The following is an 18188-nucleotide window of genomic DNA, read 5'->3' on the forward strand; positions in this document are numbered from 1 at the left end:
AAGATTCCCTCTCATCCTTGTAAATACCAGCGTATACAAGCCTAGTCGCTCCAGTCTTTCAGCATACGACAGTCCCACCATTCCGGGAATTAACTAGTAAACCTACGCTGCACGCCCTCAATAGCAAGAATGTCCTTCCTCAAATTTGGAGAACAAAACTGCACACAGTACTCCAGGTGCGGTCTCACTAGGGCCCTGTACAACTGCAGAAGGACCTCTTTCCTCCTATACTCAACTCTTGTCATAAAGGCCAACATGCCACCCAGCTTTGTGTCATCCGCAAATTTGTTAATGTTACTTTTAATCCCTTCATTTAAGTCATTTATGTATATTATAAATAGCTGCGGTCCCAGCACCGAGCCTTGCGGTACCCCACTAGTCACTGCCTGCCATTCTGAAAGGGACCCGTTAATCCCTACTCTTTGTTTCCTGTCTGCCAACCAATTTTCTATCCATGTCAGTACCCTACCCCCAATACCATGTGCTCTAACTTTGCCCACTAATCTCCAATGTGGGACCTTGTCGAAGGCTTTCTGAAAGTCAAGGTACACCACATCCACTGGCTCTCCCATTTCCATTTTCCTAGTTACATCCTCAAAAAATTCCAGAAGATTAGTCAAGCATGATTTCCCCTTCGTAAATCCATGCCGACTCGGAATGATCCTGTTACTGCTATCCAAATGCTCCGCATAATACTACCCTACACGCACTGAGGACAATTTTTACACTTATAACAAGCCAATTAACCTAGATACCCGCATGTTTTTGGAGTGTGGGAGGAAACCAAAGATCTCGGAGAAAAGCCACGCAGGTCACGGGGAGAACGTATAAACTCCGTACAGACAGCGCCCGTAGTCGGGATCGAACCCGGGTCTCCGGCGCTGCATTCGCTGTAAGGCAGCAACTCTACTGCTGCGCCACCGTGCCGTATTTGATATGAAGTTGAGAATTTGCACGTTGCCGCGGTGATGTTGAAACTCCTTGAATGATATCTAGTTCCTTGTCACCTTGTCTCCAATGATTCGATGCTGTCGTAGAGTTCAAAATGAAAGTGATTCTTCATTCTCTCCTGCTGTCTTTACACATCTTGATGTGCAGAGACACACCAAAGAAGTACACTTGCACCCATGGCTTTTATTCACGTTCTCCTAATGGCTTTTCAAAAATTACAACACCTAACGAATCAATCCAAAGTTTGTATGTTTGATGCTTTTCTAATAAATTGAAGGAAGTTAACACAACGTTTGTTTGTATTGTCCGCTGCTGGTTCCATCTATATAAATCATTACTGTGCTCAGTCGTTGGGCAAAATAGATACATGAACTCAGATGAATAGATAGATACGGTGGAACGATGGCACAGCTGTGGAGCTGATGCCTCACATCGCTTTCAGCGCCAGAGACCTGGGTTCCATTCCAACTCCGATCTCTCTCTCTCTCTCTCTCTCTCTCTCTCTCTCTCTCTCTCTCTCTCTCTCTCTCTCTCTCTCTCTCTCTCTCTCTCTCTCTCTCTCTCTCTCTCTCTCTTCTCTCTCTCTCTCTCTCTCTCTCTCTCTCTCTCTCTCTCTCTCTCTCTCTCTCTCTCTCTCTCTCTCTCTCTCTCTCTCTCTCTCTCTCTCTCTCTCTCTCTCTCTCTCTCTCCCTCTCCCTCTCCCCCTCCCTCTCCCCTCTCTCCCTCTCTCCCTCCCTCTCCCCTCTCTCTCTTTCTCCCTCTCCCCCTCTCTCCCTCTCTCCCTCTCTCCCTCTCTCCCTCCCTCTCCCCTCTCTCTCTTTCTCCCTCTTTCTCCCTCTCTCTCTCCCTCCCTCTCCCTCCCTCTCCCTCTCTCTCCCTCTCTCTCCCTCTCCCTTCCCTCTCTCTCCCTCCCTCTCTCTCCCTCTCCCTCTCCCTCTCCCTCTCCCTCCCTCTCCCTCCCTCTCCCTCTCCCTCTCTCTCCCTCTCTCTCCTTCTCTCTCCCTCTCTCTCCTTCTCTCTCTCTCTCTCTCTCTCTCTCCCACCCCTCTCTCTTTCTCCCCATCTCTCTCCCCCCCTCTCCTCTCCCCCCTCTCTCTCCCCCCTCTCTTCCCCCCCCCTCTCTCTTCCCCCCCTCACTCTCCCCCCCCTCTCCCTCTCCCCCCCCCCCCCCATCCTGAGATGCTGCCTGAGTTACTGAACCATTTTGTGTCTACCTTCATGTTTAGTATTTTGTTGCATCTCCTTTGCATGCAATGACTGCTTGAAGTCTGTGATTCATGAACATCACCAGTTGTTGGGCACTGGACCACATGTGATTTTTTTCCTATTACAAATCTCAAATTGTGGAGTACAGAGGCAAATAAATAAATGAGGGTCTTTGTCCCAAACATTGTGGAGGGCGTTGTAACGTTTAGAAATGGAAGTAAACTGATATGCTTTGTACGAAATATGGACTTAAATTAAAATTTCAAAAGGCATAAAAGAACCTATCTTGTTTGCTTGTCTTTTTCTGCAGCCTGAATGCTCTGTCCACCTGCACCTACGCTGGGCTGATAACCCCTATGTGTCGGGCACCGTTCACACCAAAGATTCTGCACCAGGACTTATAATGGGAGCAGGTAATTGTATCATTTATTTAGATGTTACTAGACCAAGTGGAGCAAGTTGGACCCAAACCTCTCCTGCATTGGTGCAGCACCTTCTCCTCCCCCTCTCCCCCTCTCCCCTCCCCCCTCCCCTCCCCTCTCCCCTCTCCCTATCCCCCTCTCCCCTCTCCCTCTCCCCCTCTCCCCCTCCCCCCTCCCCCTCCCCCTCTCCCCTCTCCCTCTCCCCCTCTCCCCCCTCTCCCCCTCTCCCTCTCCCCTCCTCCCTCCCCCCTCCCCCCTCCCCCTCTCCCCCTCCTCCCCTTCTCCCCCTCTCCCCTCTCCCTCTCCCCCTCTCCCCCTCTCCCCTTCTCCCCCCTCTCCCTCTCCCCCTCTTCCCTCCCCCTCCCACTCCCACTCCCGCCCTTCCCTTTCCCCTCTCCCCTCAACCCCCCTTCCCCTCAACCCCCCTTCCCTTCCCCCCTCAACCCCCCTTTTCCTCCCTCCCCCTTCCCTCTACCCCCTCCCCCTTCCCTCTACCCCCCTCCCCTCCCCCTCTTGCCCTTCCCCTTCCCCTCCCCCTTCCCCTCCCGCCCACTACATCCCCATCAAACCCTTTTTCCTCCTCTTCCCCTCCCCTCCCTCCTCCCCCTCCCTCCCTCAGGGGAGAACGTACAAACTCCGTACAGACAGCACCCGTGGTCGGGATGGAACCCGGGTCTCCGGCGCTGCATTCGCTGTAAGGCAGCAACTCTACCGCTGCGCCACCGTGCCGCCCACGATTATTAATGAAGTCAATGATCTCAAAAACGTTTAACAGTTCTTCTCAAGCTGCTGTGCTACATTCCAAGATTGGTCCACACTCAACTCCACAGTTCTCTACTCCTACACTCCTCTCGAATTTGTTGTGATTGTTGTAAAGCTTTTTAAAAAAAATTGCCTCTCATTGTTGACTGTGGGTAACGTCATTCCGTTCAAAAACATGTCTTTGGATGGCAATCGACCTGCGTGGGTTTTCTCCGGGATCTTCGGTTTCCTCCCACACTCCAAAGACGTACAGGTATGTAGGTTAATCGGCTTGGTAAAAGTAAAAATTGTCCCTAGTGGGTGTAGGATAGTGTTAATGTGCGGGATCGCTGGTCGGCGCGAACCCGGTGGGCCGAAAGGGCCTGTTTCCCGCGCTGTATCTCTAAACTAAACTAAACTGAACTGTGGAGTTGAGTGTTTACCAATCTTGGAATGTAATACAGGAGCTTGAGAAGAACTGTTAACACTTTTTGAGATCATTGGCTTCATTAATAAGGGTTAAACCTTAGCAAAACACAGGTGGATTATTGTTTATCAGTTTTTCAAGGGCATTAGAGAGGATGCAAGAGAAATTGACTCAAACGTGTTCTTCACTTATGCGGAGAATCTTGTAGAGTGTGGACTATTCTCATTTGAGCAGAACTTGTCAAAAATGATATGATAGAGATGCTTTGAACAGAAGTCGTTTTGACAGGTTAACAAGAAAGTGTTTCTAATGGCACAATAATCAATCCCCCAGGAGCAACTAAAGTGATTGGCAAAAGCACCAGAGGCAGCCCAAGAAATCACTGCACATTGAGTTTCATTGCCTGAAATTCATTGCCCGAAAGGACAGAGGCAGCAGATGCAGCAACAATTTAAGAAGGTTTACATGTTTATACAAGATTTACAGGAAGTGAAGCAGTGAAGTAAATATTACCAACTATTTAGCGTAGGAATTAGGGGGCAGGAATGGATCACTCGACCGTACATCGTCATTGTGCCATTTCATAAGGTCATGGCTTATTTGCAGTCTCAGCTCATCGCACAATAACCTTCCCACTGCCTTTCCTGTCCTGTGCCTGTTGTCCTTGTCTCTGTGTACTTCTGTCATACAAAATATTCCAAGGATCAGCTTCCACCACTCCCTGAGGATAAAAAAATGTCAAACTCGCTACCCTCTGAGAAAAAAAGAAAATATTGCTTCCTCTCATCTTAAATGAGCCATTCCCTTATTTTAAACTGGGAGCACACGTTTCAGATTCTCCCACAAGAGAAAATATTCTTTCTACATTCACCCTGTTAAGACCCCTCAGGATCTCCAATTTTCAATTTGTCCTCTCTCACTCTTCTAAACACCAGCAGACACAAGACTCTAGCTCCCCAATCTTTCCTCATAAGACATCCTACCAATTCGAGATATGCTTCGTCGGCATGGTCAGTAATGGTCCAATTCTAGACTAATGTCTCTCCAGAGATGCTGCCTGTCCCGCTGAGTTACTCCAGCATTTTGTGTCTGTCTTCGAGAAGAGGATGCTTCCACTGTACAGGTGGAACAGGAGGAGATATTAACAACACACAATTGGATTCAATTACATTGATACACATATGTCAGTCTTGTCATCCTATCCTCATGGAATTCCTAGATTAATAAAAGGAGTTAAGATTAACTCCTGGATTGATAAGAGATTATTAAGATGTGGAAATTGCAGAAGCTTAATCTTTGAATTCTCTGTGTGTGAGGTGTATTTTGGGAGGGGTGCTAATGACTGAGGATTGGAGAATTGTAAATATTACACCTATGATTAAAGAAAACGCAGGGGAGAGACACATCTGGAAGTTAGAGGGTTGCTAGCCCAATGGTCCGTATCTCTAGACTAAACTAAACTAAACCAGTCAGTAAGAATTGGCGTAAAGATGTGTGGTCTCTCAAGACTAATACTCTTGGCAATGGGCATTAATCCTGTGAACCTGCTTGCTTAGTTTTTTTTGTTTGCCATTCCGTCTACTTTGTCAGGTAATGTGGATCAGCCAACAGGCATCGTTGCTTTCACCTGTTGCTCTCAAGACTCAAGTACATTGAGCAAATTCCATTTGATTGTGTTCTGCTGCGATGAGGAGTATCTTTTCTTTGGCTGAACTGGGCGTCCGCCTTCTGGAAGATACGGCACCAAAGCATGTTGATGCTGCCTCACATTTGGCACATAATATTGCTCAAATTCTCAGCCGTTTGACCATTCGACCATTCGACCATTCCTGCTGTTCATTAAGAATCCGTCTCAATGCAATTATTCAAAAATGTGTTTACCATCGCAGTGCAGTAAACGTAAAAGAATGGAACGGTGCAGGTACAACGATGTTCGGCCAGATTTTTCTGAGAGCTTATTTGCATGGAAATTGATTCCTTTTGAACCTGTTCTTCGATGCATAAACTGCACATAAAAAGCCCATTGTACCTGCTTTTGGAGTGCCTGCAGCCATTTTCCATTGAAGTCCCATCCATCAGAAAATTGGGCTGAGCATTTCTTGTTGCAATTGGCACAAGGCAGGCTTCAGTTTTCTGTCGTATTTTGTGGATGCAATGATATCAACAGCACAGCATAGCTTATTTTAATAAAGTAAGGGTGAAACTGTTACAGAGCGTAGTAAATTATGACCTGAGTAAGCGACTCTCATTGAAATTAGTGGTCGGGACGTTATTGCAGAAGATCCCAAGGGATAGAATTTATGTAGACAATACACAAAAGGTGCAGGAGGAGGCCATTCGACCCTTCGAGCCAGCACCGCCATTCAATGTGATCATGGCTGATCATTCTCAATCAGTACCCCGTTCCTGCCTTCTCCCCATACCCCCTGACTCCGCTCTCCTTAAGAGCTCTATCTAGCTCTCTCTTGAATGCATTCAGAGAATTGGCCTCCACTGCCTTCTGAGCCAGAGAATTCCACAGATTCACAACTCTCTGACTGAAAAAGTTTTTCCTCATCTCAGTTCTAAATGGCCTACCTCTTATTCTTAAACTGTGGCCCCTGGTTCTGGACTCCCCCAACATTGGGAACATGTTTCCTGCCTCTAACGTGTCCAACCCCTTAATAATCTTATACGTTTGGAAAAGCTGTGACAGATTGGGGAATAGTAAACATGTGCCTTTGTGTGGGGTTGAGATTTTTGAGGAGGTAACAAAGGAGATCATTGAAGGCAGGACAATGGACGTTGTCTGCATGGAGCCCAGTGAGACATTTGAAAAGGTCCCAAGGTTTCTTTCTTTCGTATATCAACTCCAACAGTTAAAAGTGGCAATTGGTGCTTCAGAGGACCGTAGTTGACGCTTTGCTGCGAATGTTGCCAGTGCCGTAGAACTACCCAGGGTGGACAATGAGGACGTGAAGCAGCTCCCACCCCGACCCAAGGGATGAGAATGTTAAACAACGTGGGATCCAAGAGGAGCTGTCTTAACCAAATTAAAAATTGGTTTGATGATAGAAAGCAGAAGGTCGTGGTGGATGAATGTTTTTCTGATTGAAGGCCTGTGGCCAGTGAGATATATCACAGGTATTGGCACTTGGACCCTTGTTCGTTTGTGATACATTTAATTACTTGGATGCAAGTGTAGGAAGTGTGTTTGCACATAACATCGATCAGCCCAGAAGGTTGTTGGCTGCAACCTTCCCCCCATTGATGAACTGTACACTGCAAGGGCCAGGAAGCGAGCGGGCAAGATCATCTCTGACCCCTCTCACCCTGGCCACAAACTCTTTGAAGCACTTCCCTCTGGAAGGCAACTCCGGACTGTAAAGCAGCCACAGCCAGACATAAAAACAGCTTTTTTTTTTCGTGAGTCGTAGCTCTACTCAATAACCAAAAGTCTGCAGCCTCTTTTTGCTCTGGTTTATTTCACTCACATGTTTAAACCGTAATGTTTTATTCTTAATGTTTTAATGTTTTATGCTTTATTCTTAATTGGTTACTGTATGTTCGTGTTGTTACTTGCGAGCGGAGCACCAAGGCACATTCCTTGTACGTGTACGTACTTAGCCGACAAACGAATTCAATTCAATTCAATTCATGAAAGTTGGTGTTGAAGATAGCAAGAAAGACTGTCCTATTGCCTCAGCAAGACATGGACCAGTTGAAAAGTTGCTGGAGCATTGGGTGATGGAACTTAATGCAAATTAATACAAGATCATGCATTTTGGAAAGTAAAATAAGACATAGTTGACTTGTTTCGTCATCCAAGGGAGTTCTCTCCAAGATACCAGGAAACTATTACCTCCTCTCGATCCCTTAGACTACCTTGGAGAGATGGCTTGAACATCACGGACTCACTCCATATGGCTTGTCTTGAACACAACTGCCAGGTGAGGTTGAAGCCATCTTTCAGGGATGGAAAACATGATTTAAAATCTCTTGAAACACGGATCTTCCAAATGGGAAATAGTCTTTCTTGTTGACATTGAATTTGGTGTAAAAACTAAATCAGAATGCTCAAAATCCAACTTCTGGGCAATAAATTCACCATCGGCGGTCACTCGTAGCGAGTGTGACTGTCCTCTCCATAGGGTCGGACGCCTTTGCGTGACTTTGTTTAACGTGGGGAGACTGGTGCACAGACAGCCACCACACGGTCCTTGACAGATCTGGGTCAGGATCCAGTGGCGTGGAGTCCAAGACGACCGGGGACCCTTTTCTGCTGCAGTCTTCATCCATCCGCCTTCCCAGCGTTGTGACGCTCCACTGAAGTCAGCCGTCATCCTCCGCCTGTTCCACCATTGAGGTCTTGATTGGATTGCTCTTTGTCAGGGACCTCCCCCTGGACCTTACCGCCATGGGTGACCCTACCAGGAGAGTAGCTCCAGACGGCATCGCTCTCAGGATCTCAGGACCACACAAGCTTCTCCACTGCGACAAGGTGGCAATCCACAGAGAAGGCTATAAAGTAGGCAGTCGTTATCCCACAGAGTTGTAGAAAGGACGTGGTACCCTGTGATACGTGCTCATCACCACTAATTTCCATCCTGCTCTTAAATATACCTGGACTATCTCTGACATCTCTCTCCTGTTTCTGGACCTCACCATCTCCATCACAGGAGACAGACTAGTGACTGACATCCACTATAAACCCACTGACTCGCACAGCTATCTGGACTACACTTCTTCCCACCCGGTCCCCTGCAAAAAGTCTATCCCCAACTCCCAATTCCTCCGTCTACGCCGCATCTGCGCCCGGGATGAGGTGTTTCACACTAGGGCATCAGAGATGTCCTCATTCTTTAGGAAACGGGGCTTCCCCTCTCCCATTATAGATGAGGCTCTCACTAGGGCCTCTTCTATATCACGCAGCTCCGTTCTTGCTCCCCCTCCCCAGATTCGTAACAAGGACAGAGTCCCCCTCATTCTCACCTTCCACCCCACCAGCCAGCGTATCCAACAAATCATCCGCCAACATTTCCGTCACGTCCAACAGGATGCCACTACTGGCCACATCTTCCCATCTCCTCCCCTCTCTGCTTTCCGCAGATACCATTCCCTCCGTAACTCCTTGGTCCACTCGTCCCTTCCTACCCAAACCACCCCATCCCCGCGCACTTTCCCCTGCAACCGCAAGAGATGCAACACCTGTCCCTTTACCTCCCCCCTCAACTCCATCCAAGGACCCAAACAGTCTTTCCGGGTGAGGCAGAGGTTCACCTGCACCTCCTCCAACCTCATCTATTTTATCCACTGCTCTAGATGTCAACTTCTTTACATCGGTGAGACCAAACGCAGGCTCGGTGATCGTTTCGCTCAACACCTTCGTTCAGTCCGCCTTAACCAACCTGATCTCCCGGTGGCTCAGCACTTCAACTCCCCCTCCAACTCCCAGTCTGACCTTTCTGTCATGGACCTCCTCCAGTGCCATAGTGAGGCCCACCGGAAATTGGAAGAACCGCACCTCATATTTCGCTTGGGCAGCTTGCAGCTCAGTCGTACGAACATTGACTTCTCCAACTTTTGGGAGCTCCTCTGTCCCTCTCTTTTCCCTCCCCCTTCCCAGTTTTCCCACTATCTTCCTGTCTCCACCTATATCCTTTCTTTGTCCCGCCCTCCCTGACATCAGTCTGAAGAAGGGTCTCGACCCAAAACGTCACCCATTCCTTCTCTCCAGAGATGCAGTCTGACCCGCTGAGTTACTCCAGCATTTTGTGATACCTTCGATTTATAGCACCATCTGCAGTTATTTTCCTACACCAGTGTATGAGTGATTTGTACCACTTTGCTGTTCATGAAACCAGCTTAATGACCCCACAGCTTTGCTGTGAAATTGTTGCATTTGGACAGAAAGCTTGTCGGGCTATGGGCTATGGGAGATTTGTACCACTTTACTGTTACCTTCATGAAACCAGCTTAATGACCCCACAGCTTTGTTGTGAAATTGCTATATTTGCACCATAGCTTGCTGTTAAACTTGCCAGAGGAAATTAAGCCAAGTAATTAACAGAAGTGGTGCTTTTTTAATGATATGTAGACTGCTAATCAAACCACCTTAAACATAGTAAAAAAGAAATAGAGAAGTCTCACATTTTTAGGTTGTGAATTGGTTTAAGATTTTTTTTTTTAAAGTTCTTTTTTAATTAATTTCATTTCATTTTCTGCCTTACTTCTCTCTTAAAGCTGTTCTCCCTTCTCCCCCCCCCCCCCCCCCCCCCCCCCCACTCTACTACATCCTGCACATGATTTGATATTAAATCCTGTGTTGGAAGGAACTGCAGATGCTGGTTTAAACTGAAGAGAGACACCGAAAGCTGTAGTAACTCAGCGGGACAGGCAGCTTCTCTGGAGACAAGGAATGGGTGACGTTTCGGGTCGAGGCTCTTCTTCAGACTGGAAGGGTATCGAGCCGAATCGTCACCCATTCCTTCTCTCCAGAGATGCTGCCTGTCCCACTGAGTTACTCCAGCTTTTTGTGTCGATCTTTGATATTGAATGTTCCCATCTTAATTCACCCTGCCTTTATTAGTTCTACCACTATTTCTGAATCCTCTCATGCGAAAGTTTAAGGAAATAATCTTTGACTCAGGTTCACAGGGTTTCAAACACCTCATCACCCTTGATGTACTATCGCCTAATCGCTCCTGAGCAATTGTACACAATGTTGTTTTACTTAGAAGGCATCGATATTTGCGTGAAAATCTTAAGGGCCTGTCCCACTTAGGCTATTTTAAGACGACTGCCGGCGACTAGGCTGTCGCCGAACGTTTGCCGGGGTGTCGCGGGCATGATCGTGAGGAGTCTTCAATGAATCGTAGCGGATCTCGGCGCGTTGCGGAGACATTTACCTGCTAGAAATTTCTGGGCGCCAGCTGGCTTGTCGCCAGGTATCGTTGCTTATTGCGGGCGCTGTCTGTCGCACGCTGTCCCCAGGTTTGCTAGGTTGTCCCAGATGCATTTAGAAGCACGTAATATTAAATTAAGAAAAGGCACTTGAAGATACCAGAAGATAGTTTTGTTTAACCAATTTATTTACCGTCAGGACATTTGACAGGTAGATTGGAGGCGACAGTTTGACAGTCAGGTAAGCGTGGGAATTTCACGATGTTTCCGAAGACGGTGTAATCTCGGCCAGGTGCTAGTTTCACAAAAAAGTAACTTGTAACGACCTGACTCGGCATTGTCGTGGTCATTGTCGTGGTCATTGTCGTAGGGTAAAAGAAAATTTCAGCGATCTGCTACGACTTTGACAGTCGCCTGCAGTCGCCTTAAAAATCGCGTAACTGGGACAGGCCCTTTAAGTTGTAGGCCATGTTGAACATGCCAATTCTATCAAAACATGATCTGTTATCTCCATACATCCTCAACGTGTGGAGAGAAATGGATTTCTAATGGGATTTTCCTTCTCCTTTCATTGTTGTTCTACCTGCAGCAAGGTAAAGTTGGCATTTCGTTCAGAAGTACTTAAAGAAATAAATGCTTGGTGTAATCGTGAAAGTAGTTTGGCTTCATCGCACAGCCGCATCGGTGTCGTGTCGTATTTTGTGCATTTAGGTCTGAATTATGGAAAACAATCTTGAACGTATCAAGAAAAGAAATTGACGTTATTTATCACGTAATGCGTGTAACTCCCATCCAAGATGACGCCCAACCCAAGCCACTATTTGCGTGCTAGCCACCCAAGCAGATCTACAAACTCATATTACAATCGCACGACACTCTTACGTCTCTTATTCCCCTTGTCTGTACGGAGTTTGTACGTTCTCCCCGTGACCTGCGTGGGTTTTCTCCGAGATCTTCGGTTTCCTCCCACACTCCAAAGACGTGCAGGTATGTAGGTTAATTGACTGGTGTAAATGGATCCGCTGTAAATGGATCGATTGTAATCATGTATTGCCTTTCTGTCGACTGGTTAGCACGCAATAATAGCTTTCCACTGTACCTCGGTACATGTGTCAATAAACTAAACTGAACTGATCCGTCAACAGTGCCTGTGTTTTCTCAGGACTCCTGCTTCCTTTATGATTTTTTTTTAGAGATACAGCGCGGAAACAGGCTCTTTGGCCCACCGAGTCCGCGCCGCCCAGCGATCCCCGCACATTAACACTATCCTACACACACTAGGGACAATTTTTATAGTTACCCAGTCAATTAACCTACATACCTGTACGTCTTTGGAGTGTGGGAGGAAACCGAAGATCTCGGAGGAAACCCACGCAGGTCACGGGGAGAACGTACAAACTCCGTACAGACGGCGCCCGCGGTCAGGATCGAACCTGAGTCTCCGGCGCTGCATTCGCTGTAAGGCAGCAACTCTACCGCTGCGCCACCGTGCCGCCCACAGTTTTTTTGTGTGGATCTCCTCACTTTGACTTGTTGCATTATTTCAGTTTCAGTGGAGGTTGAGGGGGGAGTCTTTAAGTGGGGTGTCCGTGGAAGTTTACAGTGAGAAAAGGAGAGGTCGTGGACACTTATCCCCTTCAATTTCAGCAGCATCCTGTCAGTCACAGCGCAGCTAAACCCAGAAATAAAACGACAAACTTCTTAAGAGTCAAGAGAAGTCAAGTCAAGTCAATTTTATTTGTATAGCACATTTAAACACAACCCACGTTGACCAAAGTGCTGGTACTAAAAAAGAACAGACAATAGCACACAAACCTAACAACACATACATAAACAGTTTACAGCACCCCATCAGAGGGCCTCAAACGCCAGGGAATAGAAGTAGGTTTAGAGCCTGGACTTACAGGAGTCGATGGAGTGGGCAGTTCTGATGGGGAGTGGGATGCTGTTCCACAGTCTAGGAAAGCCATTCCTTCAGTGCATGTGAATTTAAATCCATCCCAGGGAGCTGTTTAATGCAGCTATCTGCAGCGTTTTCTCCAAATCAAAATGCTCTTCCATTCTCCCGTTGCACATTTTTGCCTTTTAAAATGCGTGGCCTTTTGCTACTTAGAAATAGACAATAGGTGCAGGAGTAGGCCATTCGGCCCTTCGAGCCGAACACAACGATGAATCGTGAAGATTCACAGTGTGGCCTCTGGTGGGAAAGGAACACTGAGGATCATCCTTCTACCCTCTGTCCGTTCACAACGAGCAATATGTTCACAACAGCTCAAGACTTTTCTTTTTTGCCTTTCCGTTTCATAAAAGAACGACTTCTTGTCTCTTAGGAAACTTGGGTGCCCAGCTGGTCGAGTACAAGGAAGACATGTACATAACCTCCGACTGTGGAAATACATGGAGGCAGGCAAGTGAATCAACCTACTGCTTTGCACAGCGGCTCGACGTGTTCTGCTTTTGTAGTTGATACGATACGATACGATACGATACGATACGATACGATAGAACTTTATTTATCCCAGTAGGGAAATTGATCTGCCAGCAGTAATTTAAACACAACATACATGAAACATGAGATTAAAGTGACGAGTCGAAAGGATTGGGGATGTGCAAAGATTGGGGGGGGGGGGTTGGTGGGGGGAGGGGAGTCAGTCTACCCCACGACAGAAGGGGGGAGGAGTTGTACAGTTTGATAGCCACAGGGAAGAAGGATCTCCTGTGGCGTTCTGTGCTGCATCTTGGTGGGACCAGTCTGTTGCTGAAGGTGCTCCTCAGGTTGACCAGTGTGTCATGGAGGGGGTGAGCTGTATTGTCCAGGATGCTCCGCAGTTTGAGGAGCATCCTCCCTTCCAAGACCACCCCCCGTGAATCCAACTCCGCCCCCAGGACAGAGCCAGCCTTCCTGATGAGTTTTGACCAAACTGATGAGCGTTAACCAAACTGATCTCCCGGTGGCTGAGCACTTCAACTCCCCCTCCCATTCCCAGTCTGACCTTTCTGTCATGGGCCTCCTCCAGTGCCATAGTGAGGCCCACCGGAAATTGGAGGAACAGCACCTCATATTTCGCCTGGGCAGCTTGCAGCCCAGCGGTATGAACATTGACTTCTCCAACTTTAGATAGTTCCTCTGTCCCTCTCTTCCCCTCCCCCTTCCCAGTTCTCCCTCTATCTTCCTGTCTCCACCTATATCCTTCCTTTGTCCTGCCCCCTGACATCAGTCTGAAGAAGGGTCTCGACCCGAAACGTCACCCATTCCTTCTCTCCCGAGATGCTGCCTGACCTGCTGAATTACTCCAGCATTTTGTGAATAAATACCTTCGATTTGTACCAGCAACTGTAGTTATTTTCTTATACTACTTGTTAACCCTTTGTCATTGTGTGCATTTATGCGGTGCTGCTGATAATCGGACCTCTTTATTAATTTTCACGGTAAAAATTGTAGCATAATTCCTATGAACACTAGTTGAAAAAGAAAAGTATATTTTTTCCTCTTGGATTCGACACTCTTTGATCATTCAGGATATTTTAATCTTGAAACCTTAATCTGCCTGGATGTTCATTCTCTATTTGCAGATATGTGGCTCAGGAAGCTAACAGCTTCACATGAGCCTGTAATTAACTTATCAGCACCTCATATTTCGCTTGGGCAGCTTGCAGCCAGCCCAACGGTATGAACATTGACTTCTCCAACTTTAGATAGTTCCTCTGTCCCTCTCTTCCCCTCCCCCTTCCCAGATCTCCCTCTATGTTCCTGTCTCCACCTATATCCTTCCTTTGTCCCGCCCCCCTGACATCAGTCTGAAGAAGGGTCTCGACCCGAAACGTCACCCATTCCCTCTCTCCTAGATGCTGCCTGACCTGCTGAGTTACTCCAGCATTTTGTGATACCTTCGATTTGTACCAGCATCTGCAGTTATTTTCCTACAGTAATTACCTTCGGTGTATGAAAGAGCACAATACTAACTGTGCGGGAAATGGACACAACAATGTCAAATGTACAAGAAGTATAAGAAAATAACTGCAGATGCTGGTACAAATCGAAGGTATTTATTCACAAAATGCTGGAGTAACTCAGCAGGTCAGGCAGCATCTCGGGAGAGAAGGAATGGGTGACGTTTCGGGTGAGTTTCAGTCTGAAGAAGGGTCTCGACCCGAAACATCACCCATTCCTTCTCTCCCGAGATGCTGCCTGACCTGCTGAGTTACTCCAGCATTTTGTGAATAAATGTCAAATGTACAGCATTTTGAGGTTGAGAAAGAAGTTGACACTTTGGGTCTTTGGCCTTTCAACAGAGTGGTAAAAGGCATTGTACGATCAGAAGAAATTCACGTTGTTATTTGATCTCAGTGATCTGAGGAACCGATAGGTTTGTGTTCTCATTGTTCTCAATGTGAGAACTCGGTTAAATAGACACAGGCCTCCTCTACTTAAACACAAGACCATCTGTGAATACCAGATGTGGTGGGGTCATTGTCTGGGGTAACAGATGAGCCAGCCAGCAGACAGAATCCATGTCCCGACAAGAAGCTTAGTCACATTAACAGAAGCTAAAGAAAAATTATTGTTATCGGGTGAATTAAATCACAGGGCATCCATCCATAAATTAGTTGCTATTAACATAGATCAGAGGAACAATAAATGATTTTATTTTGTGCATAAAATACTAAAGTACCATATTTTGCATTCGTAATGACAGGTATAAATGTGATTCAGTCATTTGCGTTTAGAATTATTAAATATTCCTATTAATTAAAGGATGAAAAAATGAATAAGTGGGTTTGAAAATGAGTTTGAAAGTGATCTTCAGTTGTCGGTAACAAACACTGCATTTGCATTTCAGGGAAAATGTAAATTTTCCGCTTTTGCCCTTCTCATTTCTTTCCTATCATCTTTGCATTTTGCTTTTTCCATTCAACTGCAAATTAGCATTTATTTCACATTAGTTTGTGTGATATGCTGGTAAACTAATGGCCTTTGTCGGGATTGGTAGTATGTTAGCAATTCCCCAAGCAGGGAACTCATCTTGTCAGAGGTCCATCTGTTCCAGTTTGAAGTTGCGTCTACACGAAAACACAGAGAAAAAGAGAAGTTTAGATATAATCAGGTCTCACCATCCTCTGCAAGGAAACATGAGGAACTGCAGGAGTCTTGGGCAAAAAAAAACCAAAGTGCTGGAATAACTCAGCGGGTTCGGCAGTATCCCTGGAAGACGGATAAGCAGCATTTCAGTTCTCGTCCCTTCATCTGAAGAAGGGCCTGAACTGAAACTTTGCCTACCCCTATGGTTGCCAACTGTTCCGTATTAGCCGGGGGTACGGGGAGAAGGCAGGAACGGGGTATGATTGAGAATGATAAGCCATGATCACATTGAATGGCAGTGCTGGCTCGAAGGGCCGAATGGCCTACTCCAGCACCTATTGTCTATTGTCTATTGGGACATCCTGTATATTGGGCTAAATTGGTTTGTCCCATACGGGAATGCCCTTGTCTCTTATTAGGCCCGGGGGGCGCTGTAGGCCCAGACAGTGTAGGCCCGGAGGCCTGGGCGCCGCCTAACGGAGGTTGCATAGCAACCCGCCTCCCGGTCCGGGCGGCCGCCATTGGTGGAGCGGGAGCACGTGGCTGCTGGCTGGGTGAGGTCACGTGGGGCGGTGACGTCACCCTTTCCTTATTTGAGAATGAGAAAGTTGGCAACCCTCCTTACCCCTGTCCCCCAAAGATGCTTCCTGTTCCATTGAGTTACTCCAGCAATTTGTGTTTTTTGTTCCACTTTCACGAACTTCAGGGTTGCAAAATTGAAAGAGCAAATGATGTCGCCCTCCCCATTGATCTCAATTTTTTAATGCAAATGATGGAAATCTGAGATAAAACCAGAGAATGAACGGATAGGTCAAAAGGTCATAAGTGATAGGAGCAGGATTAGGCTATTCGGCCCATCAAGTCTACTCCCCCATTCAATCATGGCTGATCTATCTCTCCCTCCTAACCCCATTCTCCTGCCTTCCCCCCATAACCCCTATCACCCATGTTTCAAGTCAAGGATACTTTGTCAGAATGTTCTTACCAATTCTGACAAAGGATCTTTGACTTGAACCATTAATTCTGTTTCTCTTGCCACAGATGTTTTCACCATTCTCAGTTTTTATTCCCCATTGATCCTGTTGATAAATGCTATACGAAGCAAAGAATAAAGTCAGAGAGTTGTGAATCTGTGGAATTCTCTGCCTCAGAAGGCAGTGGAGGCCAATTCTCTGAATGCATTCAAGAGAGAGCTAGATAGAGCTCTTAAGGATAGCGGAGTCAGGGGGTATGGGGAGAAGGCAGGAACGGGGTACTGATTGAGAATAATCAGCCATGATCACATTGAATGGCAGTGCTGGCTCGAAGGGCCGAATGGCCTACTCCTTCATCAATTGTCTATTGTCTAAAGGGTGGTGAATCTGTGGAATTCTTTGCCACAGAAGGCTGTGGAGGCAAAGACAGTGGATATATATTTAAGGCAGAGATGGATAGATTCTTGATTCGTACGAGTGTCAGGGGTTATGGGGAGAAGGCAGGAGAATGGGGTTAGGAGGGACAGGTAGATCAGCCATGTTTGAATGGCGGAGTAGACTTGATGGGCCAAATGGCCTAATTCTACTCCTATCACTTATGATCTTATGATCCTATGAGTAAGGAAATATATTTCCATTTAAGCCCGGGTACATTTCAATATATATAATATACAGTAGGTGCAGGAGGAGGCCATTCGGCCCTTCGAGCCAGCACCGCCATTCAATGTGATCATGGCTGATCATTCTCAATCAGTACCCCGTTCCTGCCTTCTCCCCATACCCCCTGACTCCGCTATCCTTAAGAGCTCGATCCAGCTCTCCCTTGAATGCATTCAGAGACTTGGCCTCCACTGCCTTCTGAGGCAGAGATACATTTCTGATACATAATTTGGACCTATTTAAAACAGGGTTTTGAGGTACCGTTGGTGTTGCAGTTTGTTATCCTTCACTTAAATTAATTTGAAAAAGTACTGAACATGGCTTTGTGTTTTCAGAGTTAGGGACATAAGTTATGTGAGGTTCGGTGATAATCTCTTACATTAATTTTTGTTATTTATTTCAGGTGTTTGAGGAAGAGCATCATATTCTGTATCTTGATCATGGCGGAGTTATTGTTGCCATTAAGGACACGTCAATCCCCCTCAAGATACTCAAGTAAGGAAATTCAATGGCAATTTAAAAAATGAATAATTATAATCAATGATTTGTTAAGTACCTTGTTCGGAAAAGCTATATTTATCCTGACCTTTAGGATACAAAATCACGAGAGGAATAGATCGGGCAGATGCACAGAGTCCTTTGCCCAGAGTAAGGGGAATCGAGGACCAGAGGACATAGGTTCAAGGTGAAGGGGAAAAGATTTAACAGGAATCCGAGGGGTAACTTTTTCACACAGAGGGTGGTGGGTGCACGGAACAAGCTGCCAGAGGAGGTAGTTGAGGCTGGGACTATCCCAACGTTTAAGAAACAGTTGGACAGGTACATGGATAGGACAGGTTTGGAGG

General features: G+C 46.6%; 1 protein-coding gene across 5 annotated transcripts in view; it reads left to right on the plus strand.

Moving 5' to 3' along the window:
• The window catches only part of sorcs2 (sortilin-related VPS10 domain containing receptor 2), a 658785-nt gene that overhangs the window by 542812 nt on the left and 97785 nt on the right, over window positions 1-18188 (plus strand). For all 5 annotated transcript variants that reach the window (XM_078407113.1, XM_078407120.1, XM_078407131.1 and 2 more), the window contains 3 exons: window positions 2468-2570; window positions 12960-13036; window positions 17747-17838. In XM_078407113.1, coding sequence (XP_078263239.1) covers window positions 2468-2570; window positions 12960-13036; window positions 17747-17838 — 272 coding nt within the window. The remainder of the gene's footprint in view (window positions 1-2467; window positions 2571-12959; window positions 13037-17746; window positions 17839-18188) is intronic.

Source organism: Rhinoraja longicauda, chromosome 1 (assembly GCF_053455715.1).
Source record: "Rhinoraja longicauda isolate Sanriku21f chromosome 1, sRhiLon1.1, whole genome shotgun sequence".
Taxonomy (NCBI): Eukaryota; Metazoa; Chordata; class Chondrichthyes; order Rajiformes; family Arhynchobatidae; genus Rhinoraja; species Rhinoraja longicauda.